The sequence below is a fragment of the Hyperolius riggenbachi genome, chromosome 4 (genome assembly GCF_040937935.1).
Source record: "Hyperolius riggenbachi isolate aHypRig1 chromosome 4, aHypRig1.pri, whole genome shotgun sequence".
Lineage (NCBI taxonomy): Eukaryota > Metazoa > Chordata > Amphibia > Anura > Hyperoliidae > Hyperolius > Hyperolius riggenbachi.
This window is the reverse complement of record NC_090649.1, coordinates 480948054-480968282: the sequence shown is the minus strand read 5'-3', so window position 1 is coordinate 480968282 and position 20229 is coordinate 480948054. Positions and strand designations below refer to the sequence as shown.

At 44.9% G+C, this 20229-nt stretch overlaps 1 protein-coding gene across 5 annotated transcripts in view; it reads left to right on the top strand.

The window, feature by feature from the left end:
- TRERF1 (transcriptional regulating factor 1) overlaps window positions 1-20229 on the top strand; it is a 211510-nt gene that overhangs the window by 113506 nt on the left and 77775 nt on the right. For 4 of the 5 annotated variants that reach the window (XM_068232983.1, XM_068232984.1, XM_068232980.1 and 1 more), the window contains exons 2-3: window positions 6269-6422; window positions 14297-15862. In XM_068232983.1, coding sequence (XP_068089084.1) covers window positions 14528-15862 — 1335 coding nt within the window. In that variant the 5' untranslated portion in view covers window positions 6269-6422; window positions 14297-14527. Of the gene's footprint in view, window positions 1-2351; window positions 2412-6268; window positions 6423-14296; window positions 15863-20229 lie in introns of those variants that run through there. The other variant, XM_068232982.1, reaches the window with a different exon arrangement.

Sequence of the window (20229 nt, the reverse complement as noted above, 5' to 3'; positions counted from 1 at the left end):
ACCCCTGGACACGCCCTCTAGTCACGCATACCATAAAAATTCCATAAGAAAAATATGTTGTTTTATAATTCAAACCACACTGGTCCTTTCTATCCTGGTTCATTTTCCTTCATAGTAACATTTTAAAATTAGTAATATATCAATTTAAAGGATGGGAATAAAGTTTAGAGTCAATCAAACACATTTTTAGTATAGAAATATATATATTTATATAGAAAGGGGGACAAAGTCCTGAAGGAGGGACATATGAGGAGGAAAGAGGGACAGAGGGACAGGGCTCCCAAAAAGGGACTGTCCCCCTGAAAAAGGGACAGCTGGGAGCTATGTCTTCTGTGCCCCCAAGCTGCGGCAGTGGTGGACATACCTTCCAACAAGAGTCCAGCGATGCCCATCTATCCACTTTGCCTTCTGCAGGCTCTAAAGCACGGCCTACTCGTATGTCATGTGACATACAGGAACCAGGAAGTATGGCGTTCACAAGAGTCAGCAGATGGCAAGAGAGAGTGGGACAGCGTGCCGATGCTGAGGGCCGCATGCGCCAGGACTTGGGGTAAGTTTGAAACCACTTCTTCAAACTTCCCCCAATGCGAAAATTACGTCATCACAGAAATTGCCGCTTTGACGTTTCCGAAATTGTGATCTTGGTGATCGGGATTTCGGTTTAAATTCGATTTATCTTTCAGGCCTTATATATGCTCTTATAATATATCGGCTGGACTATTGTAACATACTACTTTGTGGACTACCAACTAACAGGCTTGCACAGCTCCAATCTGTACTAAACTCGGCTGCTCGTCTCATTCAACCTTCTTCTTGCTCTTCCTTTGCTGCTCCTCTCTGCCATGCTCTTCACTGGCTGCCAATTAACCAGAGGATCCTTTTCAGACTCCTAACCCTAACCTACAAAGCTCTCCACAATCCCTCTCCCCAGTATGACGGCAGAGCTGTGTGAGCCGGTCAGGAGCAGATCTCATTGGCTCCTGGCCCTGTCATCAATGTAAGCCAATCCCAATGGCTTACATTGATGGACAGTGTCAGTAGCCAATGAATGCGGCTACTGACCGGCGCACACAGCTTTGCTGTCATAGCGACTGCAGATAAAGGGACCTGTGGCGAGGACAGAATGGCGGGACCAGCGGGAGCCGCGGATTATTGCGGCCATTCGTCTGTAAGCACCATTTTACCGGGCCAGCACTGTCTGGTCCATGAGGGGGCAGAGACTACTGTTATGCAAGGGGTTAAAGTGCACCTGAACTCTTGCACAGGACAGAAGAAAAACAGAGAGAAATACACCCTGTATGTATTTAGAGAGTTTAGCCTGTGTAATTCCTCCTCATCTGTGACTAATAACAAGTTGTAATTTGATCTCTTAGCTGTGTCAGTTGACTGCCACGGCAGAGCAGCTAATCTGCAAACACAGGATGTTAACACAAAGGCCTAATCACTAAGCTTATCTCCTGTCTTTAATAACTCTTCTAGAGTTGTTACCATGGTGATAAGGCATGTCGTATTCAGGAAACATTTTACCTCAGGCAAGCCTAAAGTTAACTCTTCTGTCTTTAAATTAACTCTCCAATCCTTAAAATAACTCCAGAGTTAGACAGGCTGTTAATTAACTGCATGTGAAAATAACTACAGAGGAGGTAAATTAACTACAGAGGAGGTAAATTAACTACAGGAGAGGTAACTTAAGGAATGAAGAGGTAAGATAACTCTCTCACGTGTGGAGGTAAGTTTTCTCTTGCTTTATTATCTCTAGCATGATCTTAGTGAATTGAGGCCAATATCTGCTTCCATGAAAGCAGGAAGTAGACACACTGCATATTTATTGCAGGATTTTTATCAGCTGTAACAAAGAAATGTTTTTCTGTAAAGGTTATTATGCTGTTGCTTATATTTTAGGACAGAGAGGAAGTTCTGAGTTCAGGTCCGCTTTAAAGTTTTTATTGTCTCAGGTGAAGAAAGTTTTTGATGTTTAACAGCTCACATCTTGTACTATTGACCTTTTTTTGTAAGTGTTTCTTTTCCATGCAAGAGTTTGTGGCTCATAATTAGTTATGAGTGAGAGTTACGCTACAGTCCGACTGCAGAGAAAGTGGCTGCTGTATTCTTAAAGTGAACCTCCGGACTAAAAATCTACTCAACAGAACTGAAAAGGCTTGGTGGTTCTTTAACAGTTTCACAGCATCAGAATTTTGTTTTTCTTACCAAAGCATCATTTTTAGCTGATGCTGTGCAGAGCATGATGGGATTTCCTATGTTATTATTCACGTTGCCTAGCAACTGGGAGGGGTGATCAGGACACAGGACGGTTGGAACTGTGTCTCATGCTCCCTGTCACCTCCTTTCAACCAAAAAGATGGCTGCCATCATGAAATCAAACATTTGCCTGTTCTTTTAAAACAGAGTGGGTAAGAGATTATATTACTTATCTATTTTAATTAACATAACTAATGTAACTTAATGACAGTATGTTTGTTTAGGCTGGAGTTCCTCTTTAACTGTTAAGAGTTCACCTGCCCGTGGCACTGTATGCCTGGACCATTCTACTTCCTCTTCTCACCAGAAGGTGGCGCTTTGCAAGATTTTCTGTACAGTCTTGTACCTGCTACTCCCTGCTTCACCTACTGGTGGCATGGTGTGCCTGGACTTCTATATGAAAACGTTCTGGTATTAAGTTAAAGTGGACCTGAACTCTTGCACAGTACAGAAGGAAAACAGAGAGAAATGCACCTTGTATGTATTTAGAGAGTTTAGCCTGTCCAATTCCCCCTCATCTGTGACTAATCACAAGTTGTAATTTGATCTCTTAGCTGTGTCAGCTGACTGCTATGGCAGAGCAGCCAATTTGTAAACACAGGATGTTAACAATATGTCTGCTTCCATTAAAGCAGGAAGTAGTCACACTGCAGATTTATTGTGGGGTTTGTATCAACTGTAACAAATAAATGTTTTTCTTTAGGATATTATGCTGTTATCTTTTCGAACTGAAAGGAAGTTCTGAGTTCAGGTCCACGTTAACTGGGTACTCTGTAAAAATGCAATAGTAGACCTGGATTTTAACGCCTGGATATAGCAAAAGCTGTCAGTATTGTGCCTGTATGAACATCAATACAAAGAAGCATTGTACCAATAATACTACTCAAAGAATGTTGGATTCCAGTGTGGCCTTTTAGAAAGCAATATTGTATTTTTCTGCATCTGGAGTAGCGCTTTAAAGTGGCATGAAACTCAGAATTTCCTCTTCCTGTTCTAAAAGATTATTTACAGAATAAAATCTACTACCACCCAAAAAAAATGTGTAGCAGAACAGCATTTAAACAGTTAAACACAACACTTTTGTCTTTAGTGGAAAGCTCCTAGCTTCAGGCTGCATCCAAAGAGGTGATAACGTTATCTTTTGTTTACATTCCTTTGTCAGATACATTTAGTAAATATTAGCGAGGTGCAGAAACTGAGCTCTCTCTGCTTCTAGTATGTGTGCAACTGAGAAGTAATCACTAGATTTTAATATACAAATACAGCAGCTATGCAATAAAATGCAATGGCAGCTTTCAGAGCAGATAAACTGTACTTTGGGATCTTGTCATTTGTAGACAATATTATTTGTGCGCAGAAGCAAATATGATAACTGTATGGGTGATAAAAAGTAGGAAAACACATTTTTATCGAATGTTAAATCAGAGTTTTATCCCACTTCAAGGTGAGCTGATCCACCGATACCCAGCCTGTGACCCTCACTGGGTGGTGAGAGAGTTGGCAGCTGTGGCAGAGTTGGCATGGACTCTTTACTAACACAGAATAGTGAGCTAGGAAGTAACTCTATTTGTTTTAGCATTTTTAAAGTGTCACATGAAGTGGCGTAGGTCTGGTGCGGATGTTTTGTTACCAGATGGACTGAGGTGATCCGATCCATACAGATAGGGCTTTATTCGCAATAAGCAGTTCGGTAAAATCATCTTCGACTGTAAAATTTCCCCCATGAGGCATAAGTTCGGTAATTTACCGAACAAACATGCCTCAATTCACTAAGCCTTGGTCGGTAAGGGCCCCTTTCCACTTGTGCGGTGGGAATCGCTGTGGAAAACATTTGCAAGCGGATGCAAATTTTGCATGCAGTTGTATGCGAATTTGCATCCGATTTCGCATGGATGTATGCGAATTTAACCATGGCAGTGCCTGTGTGCTTTTCCATTGTTTCTATGCGAAATCATATGCGAATTCGCATGAAAATTCACATACCAAAACCGCATGCAAATTTCCTATTACATACATTGTATGCGAATTGCATAGCGGTATGCGAATTCTGATGGCTCTGCCGTGCAGATTTTTTCTGCACCGAAAAGCGCTCAGAAATCCTGACAAGTGGAAACAGTCCCATCCACTTGTATTGCCCATGCGAATTTGCATGCGAAATGCGCATGTGAATTTGAGATAGTGGAAATGGGCCCTAAGTGTCACTTACCAGCCTTCTAGCAGAGCAGTGGGCAGGCAGGGAGCTGTGTATGTGACTCGGAGGTTTTCTGTCCTGTGTATACTGCCATCCCTTTACATGTGCTGCAGCCACCAGGGGTAGCGCTTCTGTGTGCTACAATACAAATATGCACATCTAAAGGGATGCAGGGATGCCCGCAGACTGTGTTTTCTTCTGCTTTGATTGACTGAAAGACCCACCAGCATCCCTGTCACATCCAATCACAGTGAGAAGCAGGCTGTGTGGCTCTCCCCAACGGCTGCCTGTCAAATTCACCACACAGAGATCGCATGAGGAGAGCAGGTTATTGGCTGCTGTGGGCTGGAGGAAAAAACAAACAATTTTAGCCGGTAAATGAAATGCGAAAATCTTTGTGAATTAAAATTTCTTGACATTTCCTGAGGAAATTACTGCTCAAGTCAGTAATTTACCTCTCTAGTCGGAAACTGTGATTTTCTGTGCGGTAACAGGTTTAGTGAATTGTAGCTTGGGAAGGTGATCGGTAAAATCAGCTGTTTTCAGCATTACCGAATGCAGTAATGCTATTTGAATAGAGCCCATATTGTTTACATCTTAAAGCAAACCTTAAAGAGACTCCTTAACAAAAATTGCATCCTGTTTTTTATCATCCTACAAGTTCCAAAAGCTATTCTAATGTGTTCTGGCTTACTGCAGCACTTTATACTATCACCATCTCTGTAATAAATCAATGTATCTTTCCCCTGTCAGACTTGTCGGCCTGTGTCTGGAAGGCTGCCAAGTTCTTCAGTGTTGTGGTTCTGCTATGAACTCCCCCTTCCAGGCCCCTCTCTGCACACTGCCTGTGTGTTATTTAGGATTAGAGCAGCTTCTCTCTTCTCTCTTATCTTTTACAAGCTGGATAAATCTTCCTCTGAGCTGGCTGGGCTTTCACATACTGAGGAGTTACAGACAAGGGCAAAGCTGTTTGCAGGAAGAAAAGAGCAGCCTGAAACTTCAGTGCATGAGAACAGGGGGAAAGAAACACACAAGTGATCTCTTGAGATTCAGAAGTAAGGCTGTATACAGCCTGCTTGTGTATGAATGTATTTTCTATGTGTGGACATGCTGTACATCAACCTACTTCCTGTTTTGGTGGCCATTTTGTTTGTTTATAAACAAACTTTTTAAAACTGTTTTTACCCACTTTTAATGCGGCGAGGAGCGGCGAAATTGTGACAGAGGGTAATAGGAGATGTCCCCTAACGCACTGGTATGTTTACTTTTGTGCGATTTTAACAATACAGATTCTCTTTAAGCGAGAAATAAACTTATGATATAATGAATTGTATGTGTAGTATGGAAAATGAATAGAACATTCGTAGCAAAGAAAAGAGTTTCATATTGTTTTCCAGTTCAGGAAGAGTTAAAAAACTTCAGTTGTTATGTTATGTTAGGTGCGTCTTATAGTCCAAAAATACGGTACATTGTAATTTTGAGGCCTGAAGATGGGTCCCAGTGACCTGAAACAAGTTGACATTATTGCCCAAAGAGACTACCGTATCTAAAAAGAAATGTATTATTTTCTTTTCATTTCTGAATAGGCCTGTGCTTATGGCTGGATATATACAGTAGATTGAAGAAATGTTTGTTTTATTTTTGCACTTTTGTATTTTTGAAGGATTAAACAAACTCCTTTTCATTGCTTGTTTCCCTTTTTCTGCCAATATCTATCTTTGTACTTGATTGAGGCTGTCTTCACTCGCCGGTAGTAACGCTATCTTCCTCCGGTAGTAAACTGATCTCTAAATAATCCTTTCTCATTTCTGCCCCCAGATCTTATCTTGAAACTCTGGTTTTCATAAAAAGGCGGAAGAAAGACGAATATCATATTTTCACGATCTGAATCTCTCATCTGTAACCGCCACAGAGATTATTCTTCAGACATCAGATTATGTGATGAGGGGGAAACCCATCTACTGACAGAAAGGTACGGTGTTATCTCATTGCAGGTGCTTTATCACCTTTTTGGTTAGATGGTTCAACAGAAAGAAAAAAATGCTGGGTCTCCACCTGGATTTAAGGCCTGTCGGCCTGTTCATTGCGGTCGAAACGTTGTGCTTTGCACTGTGACACTTGCAATAAACAGGCCGACAGGCCTTAAATCCAGGTGGAGACCCAGCATTTTTTTCTTTCTGTTGAAGTTACCCTGTGGTGGATGAGGGGATAAGCTGGTCGACTCTCTGGTGCATCAAGGTTTGGGTAGTAGTGTTGGGATCTCTCTATTTTGTTTAGTTAAATGGTTCAGCACTCCCAAACCTTTTGTGTCCTTATTTATTATTTTATTATTATTATTTATTTAGTGCCAACATTTTCCACAGTGCCGTACACAGTATATAGTCTTGCCACTTAACCACTTGAGGACCGTAGGCTTTACCCCCCTTAAGGACCAGACCCTTTTTTTCCACTCAGACCACTGCAGCTTTCACGGTTTATTGCTCGCTCATACAACCTACCACCTAAATAAATTTTGGCTCCTTTTCTTGTCACTAATAAAGCTTTCTTTTGGTGCTATTTGATTGCTGCTGCGATTTTTACTTTTTATTATATTCATCAAAAAAGACATGAATTTTGTCAAAAAATTATTTTTTTAACTTTCTGTGCTGACATTTTTCAAATAAAGTAAAATTTCTGTATACATGCAGCGCGAAGAATGTGGACAAACATGTTTTTAATTAAAAAAAACCCCATTCAGCCTATATTGATTGGTTTGAGTTGGTTGGTAAAAGTTATAGCGTTTACAAACTATGGTGCAAAAAGTGAATTTTCCCATATTGAAGCATCTATGACTTTTCTGATCACCTGTCATGTTTCATGAGGGGCTAGAATTCCAGGATAGTATAAATACCCCCCAAATGACCCCATTTTGGAAAGAAGACATCCCAAAGTATTCACTGAGAGGCATAGTGAGTTCATAGAAGATATTATTTTTTGTCACAAGTTAGCGGAAAATGACACTTTGTGACAAAAAAGAAAAAAAAAAAGTTTCCATTTCTGCTAACTTGCGACAAAAAAAAAATGAAATCTGCCACGGACTCACTATGCTCCTCTCTGAATACCTTGAAGTGTCTACTTTCCAAAATGGGGTAATTTGTGGGGTGTGTTTACTGTCCTGGCATTTTGGGGGGTGCCTAATTGTAAGCACCCCTGTAAAGCCTGAAGGTGCTCATTGGACTTTGGGCCCCTTAGCTCATTGGACTTTGGGCCCCTTACCTTTGGGTGTCTTCTTTCTAGAATGGGGTAATTTGTGGGGTTCCTATACTGCCCTGGCATTTTAGGGGCTCTAAACCGTGAGGAGTAGTCATGAAACCAAATGTCGCAAAATGACCTGTGAAATCCTAAAGGTACTCATTGGACTTTGGGCCCCTTAGCGCATTTAGGATGTAAAAAAGTGCCACACATGTGGTACCGCCGTACTCAGGAGAAGTAGTATAATGTGTTTTGGGGTGTATTTTTACACATACCCATGCTGGGTGGGAGAAATATCTCTGTAAATGACAATTGTTTGATTTTTTTTTTACACACAATTGTCAATTTACAGAGAGATTTCTCCCACTCAGCATGGGTATGTGTAAAAATAAACCCCAAAACACATTATACTACTTCTCTTGAGTACGGCGATACCACATGTGTGGCACTTTTTTGCACCCTAACTGCGCTAAGGGGCCCAAAGTCCAATGAGTACCTTTAGGATTTCACAGGTCATTTTTGTTTCAAGACTACTCCTCACGGTTTAGGGCCCCTAAAATGCCAGGGCAGTATAGGAACCCCACTAATGACCCAATTTTAGAAAGAAGACACCCCAAGGTATTCCGTTAGGAGTATGGTGAGTTCATAGAAGATTTTATTTTTTGTCACAAGTTAGCGGAAATTGATTTTAATTGTTTTTTTTTTCACAAAGTGTCATTTTCCGCTAACTTGTGACAAAAAATAAAATCTTCTATGAACTCACCATACTCCTAACGGAATACCTTTGGGTGTCTTCTTTCTAGAATGGGGGAATTTGTGGGGTTCCTATACTGCCCTGGCTTTTAGGGGCCCTAAACCTTGAGGAGTAGTCTTGAAACCATATGTCGCAAAATGACCTGTGAAATCCTAAAGGTACTCATTGGACTTTGGACCCCTTAGCGCACTTAGGGTGTAAAAAAGTGCCACACATGTGGTACCGCCATACTCAGGAGAAGTAGTATAATGTGTTTTGGGTGTATTTTTACACATACCCATGCTGGGTGGGAAAAATATCTCTGTAAATGACAATTGTTTGATTTTTTTTACACACAATTGTCCATTTACAGAGAGATTTCTCCCACCCAGCATGGGTATGTGTAAAAATACACCCCAAAACACATTATACTACTTCTCCTGAGTACGGCGATACCACATGTGTGACACTTTTTTGCAGCCTAGGTGCGCTAAGGGGCCCAACGTCCTATTCACTGGTCATTTTGAGGCATTTGTTTTCTAGATTACTCCTCACGGTTTAGGGCTCCTAAAATGCCAGGGCAGTATAGGAACCCCACAAGTGACCCCATTTTAGAAAGAAGACACCGCAAGGTATTCCGTTAGGTGTATGGCGAGTTTATAGAAGATTTTATTTTTTTGTCACAAGTTAGTGAAAAATGACACTTTTCGGAAAAAAACAATAAAAATTAATTTCCGCTAACTTTTGACAAAAAATAAAATCTTCTATGAACTCGTCATACCCCTAATAGAATACCTTGGGGTGTCTTTTTTTCTAAAATGGGGTCACTTGTGGTTCCTATACCGCCCTGGCATTTTACGGGCCCAAAACCGTGAGTAGTCTGGAAACCAAATGTCTCAAAATGACTGTTCAGGGGTATAAGCATCTGCAAATTTTGATGACAGGTGGTCTATGAGGGGGCGAATTTTAAGCATAAGCAGGGTGGCCTTTTAGATGACAGGTTGTATTGGGCCTGATCTGATGGATAGGAGTGCTAGGGGGGTGACAGGAGGTGATTGATGGGTGTCTCAAGGGGTGGTTAGAGGGGAAAATAGATGCAATCAATGCACTGGGGAGGTGATCGGAAGAGGGTCTGAGGGGGATCTGAGGGTTTGGCCCAGTGATCAGGAGCCCACACGGGGCAAATTAGGGCCTGATCTGATGGGTAGGTGTGCTAGGGGGTGACAGGAGATGATTGATGGGTGTCTCAAGGTGTGATTAGAGGGGGGAATAGATGCAAGCAATGCACTGGCGAGGTGATCAGGGCTGGCGTCTGAGGGCGTTCTGAGGTTGTGGGCGGGTGATTGAGTGCCCTAGGGGCAGATAGGGGTCTAATCTGATGGGTAGCAGTGACAGGGGGTGATTGATGGGTAATTAGTGGGTGTTTAGGGTAGAGAACAGATGTAAACAATGCACTTGGGAGGTGATCTGACGTCGGATCTGCGGGCGATATATTGGTATGGGTGGGTGATCAGATTGCCCGCAAGGGGCAGGTTAGGGGCTGATTGATGGGTGGCAATCACAGGGGGTGATTGATGGGTGGCAGTGACAGGGGGTGATTGATGGGTGATTGACAGGTGATCAGTGGGTTATTACAGGGAAGAACAGATGTAAATAATGCACTGGCGAATTGATAAGAGGGGATCTGAGGGCAATCTGAGCGTGTAGGCGGGTGATTGGGTGCCCGCAAGGGGCAGATTAGGGTCTGATCTGATGGGTAACAGTGACAGGTGGTGATAGGGGGTGATTGATGGGTGATTGATGGGTAATTAGTGGGTGTTTAGGGTAGAGAACAGATGTAAACAATGCACTTGGGAGGTGATCTGACGTCGGATCTGCGGGCGAGCTATTGGTGTGGGTGGGTGATCAGATTGCCCGCAAGGGGCAGGTTAGGGGCTGATTGATGGGTGGCAGTGACAGGGGGTGATTGATGGGTGGCAGTGACAGGGGGTGATTGATGGGTGATTGACAGGTGATTGACAGGTGATCAGTGGGTTATTACAGGGAAGAACAGATGTAAATAATGCACTGGCGAATTGATAAGGGGGGGTCTGAGGGCAATCTGAGCGTGTAGGCGGGTGATTGGGTGCCCGCAAGGGGCAGATTAGGGTCTGATCTGATGGGTAACAGTGACAGGTGGTGATAGGGGGTGATTGATGGGTAATTAGTGGGTGTTTAGGGTAGAGAACAGATGTAAACAATGCACTTGGGAGGTGATCTGATGTCGGATCTGCGGGCGATCTATTGGTGTGGGTGGTTGATCAGATTGCCCGCAAGGGGCAGGTTAGGGGCTGATTGATGGGTGGCAGTGACAGGGAGTGATTGATGGGTGATTGACAGGTGATTGACAGGTGATCAGTGGGTTATTACAGGGGGGATAGAGGCATACAGTACACAGGGGGGGGGGGGGGTCTGGGGAGAATCTGAGGGGTGGGGGGGTGATCAGGAGGGAGCAGGGGGCAGTTTAGGGAATAAAAAAAAATAGTGTCGACAGATAGTGACAGGGAGTGATTGATGGGTGATTAGGGGGGTGATTGGGTGCAAACAGGGGTCTGGGGGTGGGCAGGGGGGAGGGGGTCTGAGGGGTGCTGTGGGCGATCAGGGGGCAGGGGGGGGGGGAAATCAGTGTGCTTGGGTGCAGACTAGGGTGGCTGCAGCCTGCCCTGGTGGTCCCTCGGACACTGGGACCACCAGGGCAGGAGGCAGCCAGTATAATAAGCTTTGTATACATTACAAAGCCTATTATACGCATTGATCGGCGGAATTCTGTATTCCTCCGCCCGCCGGCGCTGCTAAGCGAGCTGGAGGCTAAATCCCCGGCCATCGATCCCAGGCGGAGGATCGCTTCACGGATGACGCGATCGCTCCGCCCATGCCCGTACAAGGACATGCGGGATCCACTTTCCGGCCCCCCTGTGCAGTGGGCGGTCGACAAGTGGTTAAAGAGACACTGAAGCGAAAAAATTATCATATAATTAATTGGTTGTGTAGTACGGATAATTACTAGAACATTAGTAGCAAAGAAAATATTCTCATATTTTTATTCTCAGTTATATAGTGTTTTTTATAACATTGCCTCATTCTCTAATATTTGCAGTTTACACACTACTCAGCATTCTAAATGATTTGTATAGAGCAGGCTAGTGAAGTTTTGAACCCTTCTCTGAAGAGAAAAAGAAAATACAATAAATGACAGTTGAGATAACAAGCGTCAGAAGACAGAGCTCTCTGTGATTTTGAAAGTCATGGAGCTCAATGGCTCTTTTGCATAGATAAGAACTGGAGTTTCTTAACTCTTCCTGTGCAAGCAACAATATTAGACTTATGTCTCTGCTCCTAATGTTTTATTTCTTAGCTGTACTACACATACAAATCATTATATCATAATTGTTTTCGCTTCAGTGTCTCTTTAAGGGAAACCTGAGATCAAAGAGGTCTCAGTTTTTATACTCTCCTGGGGTTTCCTTCAGCCCTTTTGAGGCTGCTCGGTCCCTTGACGTCTCCCTGGGCCGCTCATGTCTCCCGCTGGACTGCCTGGCACTCTGGCCGAGTCGCGCTTCATCTCACTCATGGCCGGGAGCGTTCTACGCCTACGCAGTAGTTACCGAGTATCGGGCCGTCCAGCGGGAGACAGGAGCGGGAGATGGCGAGTGACCGAGTGGCCTCAAGGGAGCTGCAGGAAGCTCCAGGTAAGTATAAAACCTGAGACCTCTTTCGTCTCAGGTACACTTTTAATTGTTCCCTTAGAGGGGCTCACAATCTAATCCCTACCATAGTCATGTGTCTTGCAGTGTATGTATCTTAATCTAGGGATAATTTTAGGGAGAAGCCAATTAGCTTATCTGTGCGTTGTTTGGGATGTGGGAGGAGACCGGAGTGCCCGGAGGAAACCCACACAGGGGAGAACATACAAACTCTGTGCAGATAGTGCCCTGGCTGGTTTTCGAACCAGGGACCCAGCGCTGCAAGGCGAGAGAGCTAACCACTACACCATTAGGCTGTGGGCCAAGTCGCACCATGCTCCTGTCGTGCACATTACCTGCGTCGCCCACTGACTTGCATTATTGCATAATCCATGCGGTAGGCACGGATCATGTGTTAACGCTGTGCAGCCTTTGCGTCGGCATTGCAGCAATTGGGATACTTCCGTCGCACCGCGTAAAGTGTGCACGGGCGATGCATTGTGCGGGTGGGCAAGGGGCCTTAAAGGACACCCAAGGCGGAAATAAACAAATGAAATAAACTATTGTATCTAGCTTTCTTCTCCTAAAAATGACTTGTTAAGTTTTAAATGTTTTATTGTTTTTGCTCAATGACACATTCATTGAAGTATGCCAGAGCTAAAATCTATGAACTATTGTCCCTTTTTATCTCTTTCCTGCTCGGAAAGTGTTTTATAGTTGGACCCAGTAGGGGTCACACTGTAGTCACTTCCTGTCTGAGTCAGGACTGAGCCAGCCACTTACATACCTGATATTTAACTCTTTCAGGCAGAGAAAGATAAAAAGGAACACAGCATAGTTATTAGTGTGATGGGCACTGTACATACACATCTCTATGTCATCATGTCACCTTGGATATCCTTTAAAATACACCTGAAGCAAAAAGAATCTTATGATATAATGAATGTTAAAACAAAGCAGAAAAAATAACCCTTTGAACTTTTCTGCAGTAAAACCTTTCTTGGTTGTTTAAATGCTTCAGAAAACAGGACTGTAGTGGAGCCAGTGGGTCAGAGAGCTTAGAGAAGCTCTTTTTCATAGATAACAACTGGAGTCTCTTAACTTTCCTGTACTGGAAAACAATATGAGACTCTTTTCTTTACTACTAATGTTCTAGGTTTGCTTTAAAGTGAACCAGAGACGAAGCACCCTCATGTACTTTACCATATTTATCAGTGGGAAGATTAGAGAAAACACCTACCCTGCTCTCTGTTTTATTTTCAACTATTCAGCTTGCTTCTAATCAGCCCTGATAAAATCCCCGACTGAGCATTCAGTCTGGCTTTGTTATAATGACTCAGCTATAATGATTCCTGAGCAGAGCCACAAGGGGGCAGGCTTGGACTTGAAAAGACAGCACAGAAGACAGACTCCGCTATAAAGAGTCCTGAGTAAAGCCAGACTGAATGCTCAGTCAGGGATTTTATCAGGGCTGATAAGAAGCAAGCTGAACAGTTTTAAATGAAACAGAGATCAGGGTAGGTGTTTTCTCTAATGCTCCCATTGATATATATGGTAAAATACATAAGGGTGCTTCATCTCTGGTTCCCTTTAATGATTGAAGACCACAAAATATGTTACTCATTAAACAATCTTTAAAGCTAATGTGAACCTACAAAAAAATAAATAAATAAATAAATAAAATCAACCAGATACTTGCCTAAGGAAAGAGAAAGCTCTGGGTCCTATTGAGCCTCCCTGCTTCTCCCACGGTCCCCCCGGTACCCCGTTTCAATCCCCCGCTGCGGGAGGCTTCCAAAGTTTTTGGGACGCTGAGTACTCCCGAAGATGGACGGCTCTGTACTGCGCATATGTGAGCACAGAAGAGAGCGCACTAGCACAGGCGCAGTACGGAGCCGCCCGTCTTGGGCTCCCTAAAACTTCCGAAGCCTCCTTTAGCCGCAGAGAGAGAGCAGTTTTTGACCAATTTGGCCAAATACTGCTACGAGCGGTAACAGCGCTGGAATGTGGGGACAGTGAGAGGAGGTAAGTATCTGTTTGATTTTTTTTGTAGGTTCACATTATCTTTAATAGCAAAGTTCAATGTTTTGTACATTTATTCTGACAAAATGACCATAATAAAAAAACGTATTACAACAAAAAGTTGTTTTCTTTCTGCAGATGGAATGCCATTCAAAAAGACTTTTGCACACATCCTCTCCTGCTCCTTCTGAAGATGCCAGGCACTGCGTCTGCGAAAATCCTCTGTATTTATAAGCGCAAGCTGCCCTTTATCCAGATAAATGGGCACGCTCAACACTTGACTGCAGTCTTCACTCTGACCTGTGACTCTCTCAGGGACGTTGTCCTATATGGGCGCTGCTGCCATCAAGGCAGGACAGTGCAGACACCATGGAAAACCAGCAGATCTACAAGACTCACCTGGCGACCAACAGCGGCGATAGTCTGTATTATCAGCACATGCAACATCAGGGTAACGGCCATACGCTCCACCACAGCTATGACTCTCTGGACATGAACGCCTCGGAGTCCTCCTCCTCCTCCCCCCATCTATCTCAGGACAACCGGGATGTTACATTAACATCTGCAGCTCAGGTGGAGGTCTCCAGACCATCTCAGTGGACAAATGCTGGGTCTGGTAACCACAGTCAGGCCAGGAGCAATTTGAGTAGCTTTGACCAAAGCCTACAGTGGAACCCTCAGAGCGACGTAGGAGATGCTTACCAGGCCTCCTACTACACTCAGGTTGTCAACCGGCCCAAAGCCGCCAGCGGTGCCTTACACAAACTGGACTCTTTCACGCAGGTGTTTGCTCAGCAGAACCTACGAATTCATGCCATGTCTCAGGGTTTAGCTCAGCCCTCGTTGCTGCAGGACGCTGAAAGCACTCTCAGGCAGCTTCTGTCGCTCAAAGGGACTGTGGAGCAGCAAACGCAACCTACTGCAGTAGACAGGTACTCTCAGGTCTCCCAGCAGATGCCCCAAGGCTTGGCCAGCCAGCCGCAGAAGCACCCTCACTCACATTTTTATTATGAGTACTTTCAAAACCCATCTCAGGCACAATCCCAACCGGTAATGGAGCAGACGCATCAATATGGGCAACAGGTGCAATCCCATCAGGGCCTGCAGCAGCAGCAGCACCAGGAAGTGCAGCAGACGCATTATTACTTGCAGCAGAATGCAGCAGCACAGCAGCGGCCTCTCATGCAGGAAATTCAGCAGCAACAGCGCCCGTTTTCTGGTCAGGTGTCTCAGTATTACTCCATGCAGTCTCCCGACATGCAGCAAAGCATGCAGCATTCCCACCAGCATCACCTGCAGATTCAGCAGCAGGCGTATAATGCGGATTGCACGTCAAAGGCCGAGCATTACCCGCAGGATCCGTCCCACGGGATGCAGCTGATCCAGTTGGGGTCGGTGCCGCAGTACGTCTATCAGAATTCCCAGCATCAACGACACCCGTACAAACAGACCCCAGCGGCACAGCAGCAGCATCTGCAGCAGGAAGCCAGTCCGCAGAAGCAGTATAATGTGGACAGTCGGCATCAAGTTCTCATGGAGAGTCCAGTGGCGCTCCCAGGTTCAGATCCATTGGATAACTACAATCAGGAGGCTCTGGCGGTTATGAGCAACACTACTTCACTGCAGCAAGTTTTAAAGGACGGTAACTCGTACGTGCTTGCCGGTCGGGGACTTCACCAGTCTACGAATACGGTTTGGGCGCAGGTACACTGGAGTGTCTGTGAAGGATGTGTTAGTTCTCAGTAGAGACCTTTTTTTATTATTGAAGACAGTTTTCAGTAGAAGCTTAAAGAGAAACTCCGACCAAGAATTTAACTTTATCCCAATCAGTAGCTGATACCCCCTTTTACACGAGAAATCCATTCCTTTTCACAAACAGACCATCAGGGGGCGCTGTATGGCTGATATTGTGGTGAAACCCCTCCCACAAAGAAATTCTGAGTACGTACTCTTGGCAGTTTCCTGTCTGTGAACCTTGCTGCATTGTGGGAAATAGCTGTTTACAGCTGTTTCCAACTGCCAAAAAAACATGCAGCAGCTACATCACCTGACAACAGTAAAAATGTCACCATGTAATAAATGTCAGAATGTAAATCAGGGATTTAAAATTATTTTACAATGGGCAAACACTGACTAAATCATTTATACATAATTATTGTAAAAATGAAGCTTTTTTTTTTAATTACATTATTTTCATGGAGTTCCTCTTTAAAGCTTCGGGTATATTTGCAGGAATGCCTTCAGGACATCACAGGGGGTACTGCTGTATGGGGTCCGAGTGAATCTGGGGCCCGGCGAACCGTGCCACACATGGGCTGCCCATTCATCCAGGAGTCACCTTAGTCAGTTAGTCATTAAAGTAAGCCAGAAACGAATGGGAGAAAAGGATTTTTACATATCTGGGGCTCCTTCCAGCTCCCTGTAGTCCTTTAAGGGGAACTGAAGTAAGAGGTATACGGAGGCTGCCATATTTATTTCCTTTTAATCAATACCAGTTGCCTGGCAGCCCTGCTGATCCTCTGCCTCTAATACTGTTAGCCATAGCCCCTGAACAAGCATGCAGCAGATCAGGTGTTTCAGACTTTAAAGTCAGATCTGACAAGACTAGCTGCATGCTTGTTTCTGGTGTTATTCAGATACTACTGCAAAGAAATAGACCAGCAGGGCTGCCGGGCAACTGGTATTGCTTAAAAGGAAATAAATATGGCAGCCTCCGTATACCTCTTACTTCAATTCCCCTTTTAGCTCCCTCAATATCCTTCCGGTCCAATCTGTTGTGCTCCTGAGCAGAGCCAGGACAAGGTCCTCCAGCACCCAAGGCTGAGACACCAAAGTGCGCCCCTCCATCCCTCCCACCCCAGCCGTCACACACTGATTGCTATTAGACTAAGAGGGCCACAGGGCCCACAACCTCCTCAACACCTTAATCTCTAGTTATCCGGCTTGCAGTCACTGTCATGAATCCCCTCATGTCTCTGTTTCAAACACAATAGGGGAATTATAGCTGGTGAGTTGTGCGCCCCCTCCTACACTGCGCCCTGAGGCTGGAGCCTCTCTCGCCTTTGCCTCGCCCCGGCCCTGCACCCCCTCCTACACTGCGCCCTGAGGCTGGAGCCTCTCTCGCCTCTGCCTCAGCCCCGCCCTGCACCCCCTCCTACACTGCGCCCTGAGGCTGGAGCCTCTCTCGCCTCTGCCTCAGCCCGGCCCTGCTCCTGAGAAGTCCACACAATCCTGCTGGATTGCAGGGCACTGCGTATGCACTGTTCCGGCCCACCTGGCCTCCTCCATACAGGCGCAGTTACAGTCTTCGAGAACCGAGCATACGAAGAACGCTCCCACGTGTGTCAGGTGTTCAAAGATAGTGATTTGCCATGTGGGGGCAGAGAGGAGTGAGGGTGGGGGGGGGGGAAGTAGTTTTGCCCGGTGCAGGGCCCAAAAATGTCTGATGGCGGTCCTGCAGGAAATTATAGAGAACGATACAGAAGTGGCAGCTGAAATGGTTTATGACTAAAGCCCGGTACACTCTTTCATTTATGATTGGCCAATTGCGTACGTCTTCCAAGTAGTATGAAGGATTACCTACACGATCTGCTCATCGTAATCAACATTTGATGGCAGTCATACTACATGGTGGTGGTAAAATTGGTCAGTGATTGGCCAACTATAATTGAAAGTGTGTACTGGGCTTAAAGAGACTCTGAAGCCAGAATAAAACTCGCTTTAGAGCTTATATTCAGCAGGGGCATGTGTGCCCCTGCTAAAACGCCGCTATCCCGCGGCTGAACGGGGGTCCCTTACCCCCTCAAATCCCCCATTGCAAAATCTACGACCAACTTGGTCGTAGATTTTGCTGATGCTGGAGGCAGGGCTAACGGCCGCAGCCCTGCCTCTCAGCGCCGTCTATCAGCGGGGCATCGCCGCCTCTCCCCCACCCCTCTCAGCAAAGGAAGACTGAGAGGGGCGGGCGAGTGGCGGAGATACGCGCTGACAGACGCGTGTAAGGCAGGGCTGCGGCCATTAGCCCTGCCTTACCAGGAAGAGATCCCCGCAAAGAACGGAGGGGATTTGGGAGGTAAGGGACCCCCGTTCTGCCGCGGGATAGCAGCGTTTTAGCAGGGGCACACATGCCCCTGCTGAATATAAGAGCTGAAGCGAGTTTTATTCTCGCTTCAGACTCTCTTTAAGATGTGTTATCCCCATGCAGGAGTGCAGGAGAGTCATGGGTGTGATTACCAGGGGATAGAAATAACCACAAAACAGTAAAGGTGCCAGGCGCTGGAAGTGGAGTGATGTGGGGTCTTCGGGACGGCGTCGCGGGACAAGACACAGCAAGTAAATATAACTTTTTTTTTGTACAGCAAGGCGGCAGGTTTTTGTAAACAACTTTGGAAGTTCTCTTTAACAATATCAACCTGATTGTACTGTACTAATACACGTCATCTGAATTTTAACACTAGTGGAACATTAAAGAAAAACTGTAATGAGAGGTATATGGAGGCTGCCACATTTATTTCCTTTTAAACAATACCAGTTGCCTGGCTGTCCTGCTGATCTTTCTGGCATTAGTAGTGTCTGAATCCTACACCTAAAACAAACAAGCATGCAGCTCATTTTGTGAGATTTTTTTTGTCAGAAGCACCTGATCTGCTGCATGCTTGTTCAGCATTTATGGCTAAAAGTATAAGAGGCAGAGAGGCTCGGCAGGACAGCCAGGCAACTAGTATTGTTTAAAAGGAAATAAAAATGGTAGCCTCCATATACCGTTCACTTCAGGTTCCGTTTCAGGCTGCCTTACACATTACATTGAGTGGTCTCATAGGGAACAACTACAGGATCTTCTCAAAAAATTAGCATATTGTGATAAAGTTCATTATTTTCTGTAATGTACTGATAAACATTAGACTTTCATATATTTTAGATTCAAATACACACAACTGAAGTAATTCAAGCCTTTTATTGTTTTAATATTGATGATTTTGGCATACAGCTCATGAAAACCCAAATTTCCTATTTAAAAAAATTAGCATATTTCATCCAACCAATAAAAGAAAAGTGTTTTTAAAACAAACAAAGTCAACCTTCAAATAATTATGTTCAGTTATGCACTCAATACTTGGTCGGGAATCCTTTTGCAGAAATGACTGCTTCAATGCGGCGTGGCATGGAGGCAATCAGCCTGTGGCACTGCTCAGGTGTTATGGAGGCCCAGGATGCTTCGATAGCGGCCTTAAGCTCATCCAGAGTGTTGGATCTTGCGTCTCTCAACTTTCTCTTCACAATATCCCACAGATTCTCTATGGGGTTCAGGTCAGGAGAGTTGGCAGGCCAATTGAGCACAGTAATACCATGGTCAGTAAACCATTTACCAGTGGTTTTGGCACTGTGAGCAGGTGCCAGGTCGTGCTGAAAAATGAAATCTTCTTCTCCATAAAGCTTTTCAGCAGATGGAAGCATGAAGTGCTCCAAAATCTCCTGACAGCTAGCTGCATTGACCCTGCCCTTGATAAAATACAGTGGACCAACACCACAGCTGACATGGCACCCCAGACCATCACTGACTGTGGGTACTTGACACTGGACTTCAGGCATTTTAGCATTTCCCTCTCCCCCAGTCTTTTTCCAGACTCTGGCACCTTGATTTCCGAATGACATGTAAAAGTTGCTTTCATCCGAAAAAAGTACTTTGGACCACTGAGCAACCGTCCAGTGCTGCTTCTCTGTAGCCCAGGTCAGGCGCTTCTGCCGCTGTTTCTGGTTCAAAAGTGGGTTCATGCTTCCATCTGCTGAAAAGCTTTATGGAGATGAAGATTTCATTTTTCAGCACGACCTGGCACCTGCTCACAGTGCCAAAACCACTGGTAAATGGTTTACTGACCATGGTATTACTGTGCTCAATTGGCCTGCCAACTCTCCTGACCTGAACCTCATAGAGAATCTCTGGGATATTGTGAAGAGAACGTTGAGAGACGCAAGACCCAACACTCTGGATGAGCTTAAGGCCGCTATCGAAGCATCCTGGGCCTCCATAACACCTGAGCAGTGACACAGGCTGATTGCATCCATGCCACGCT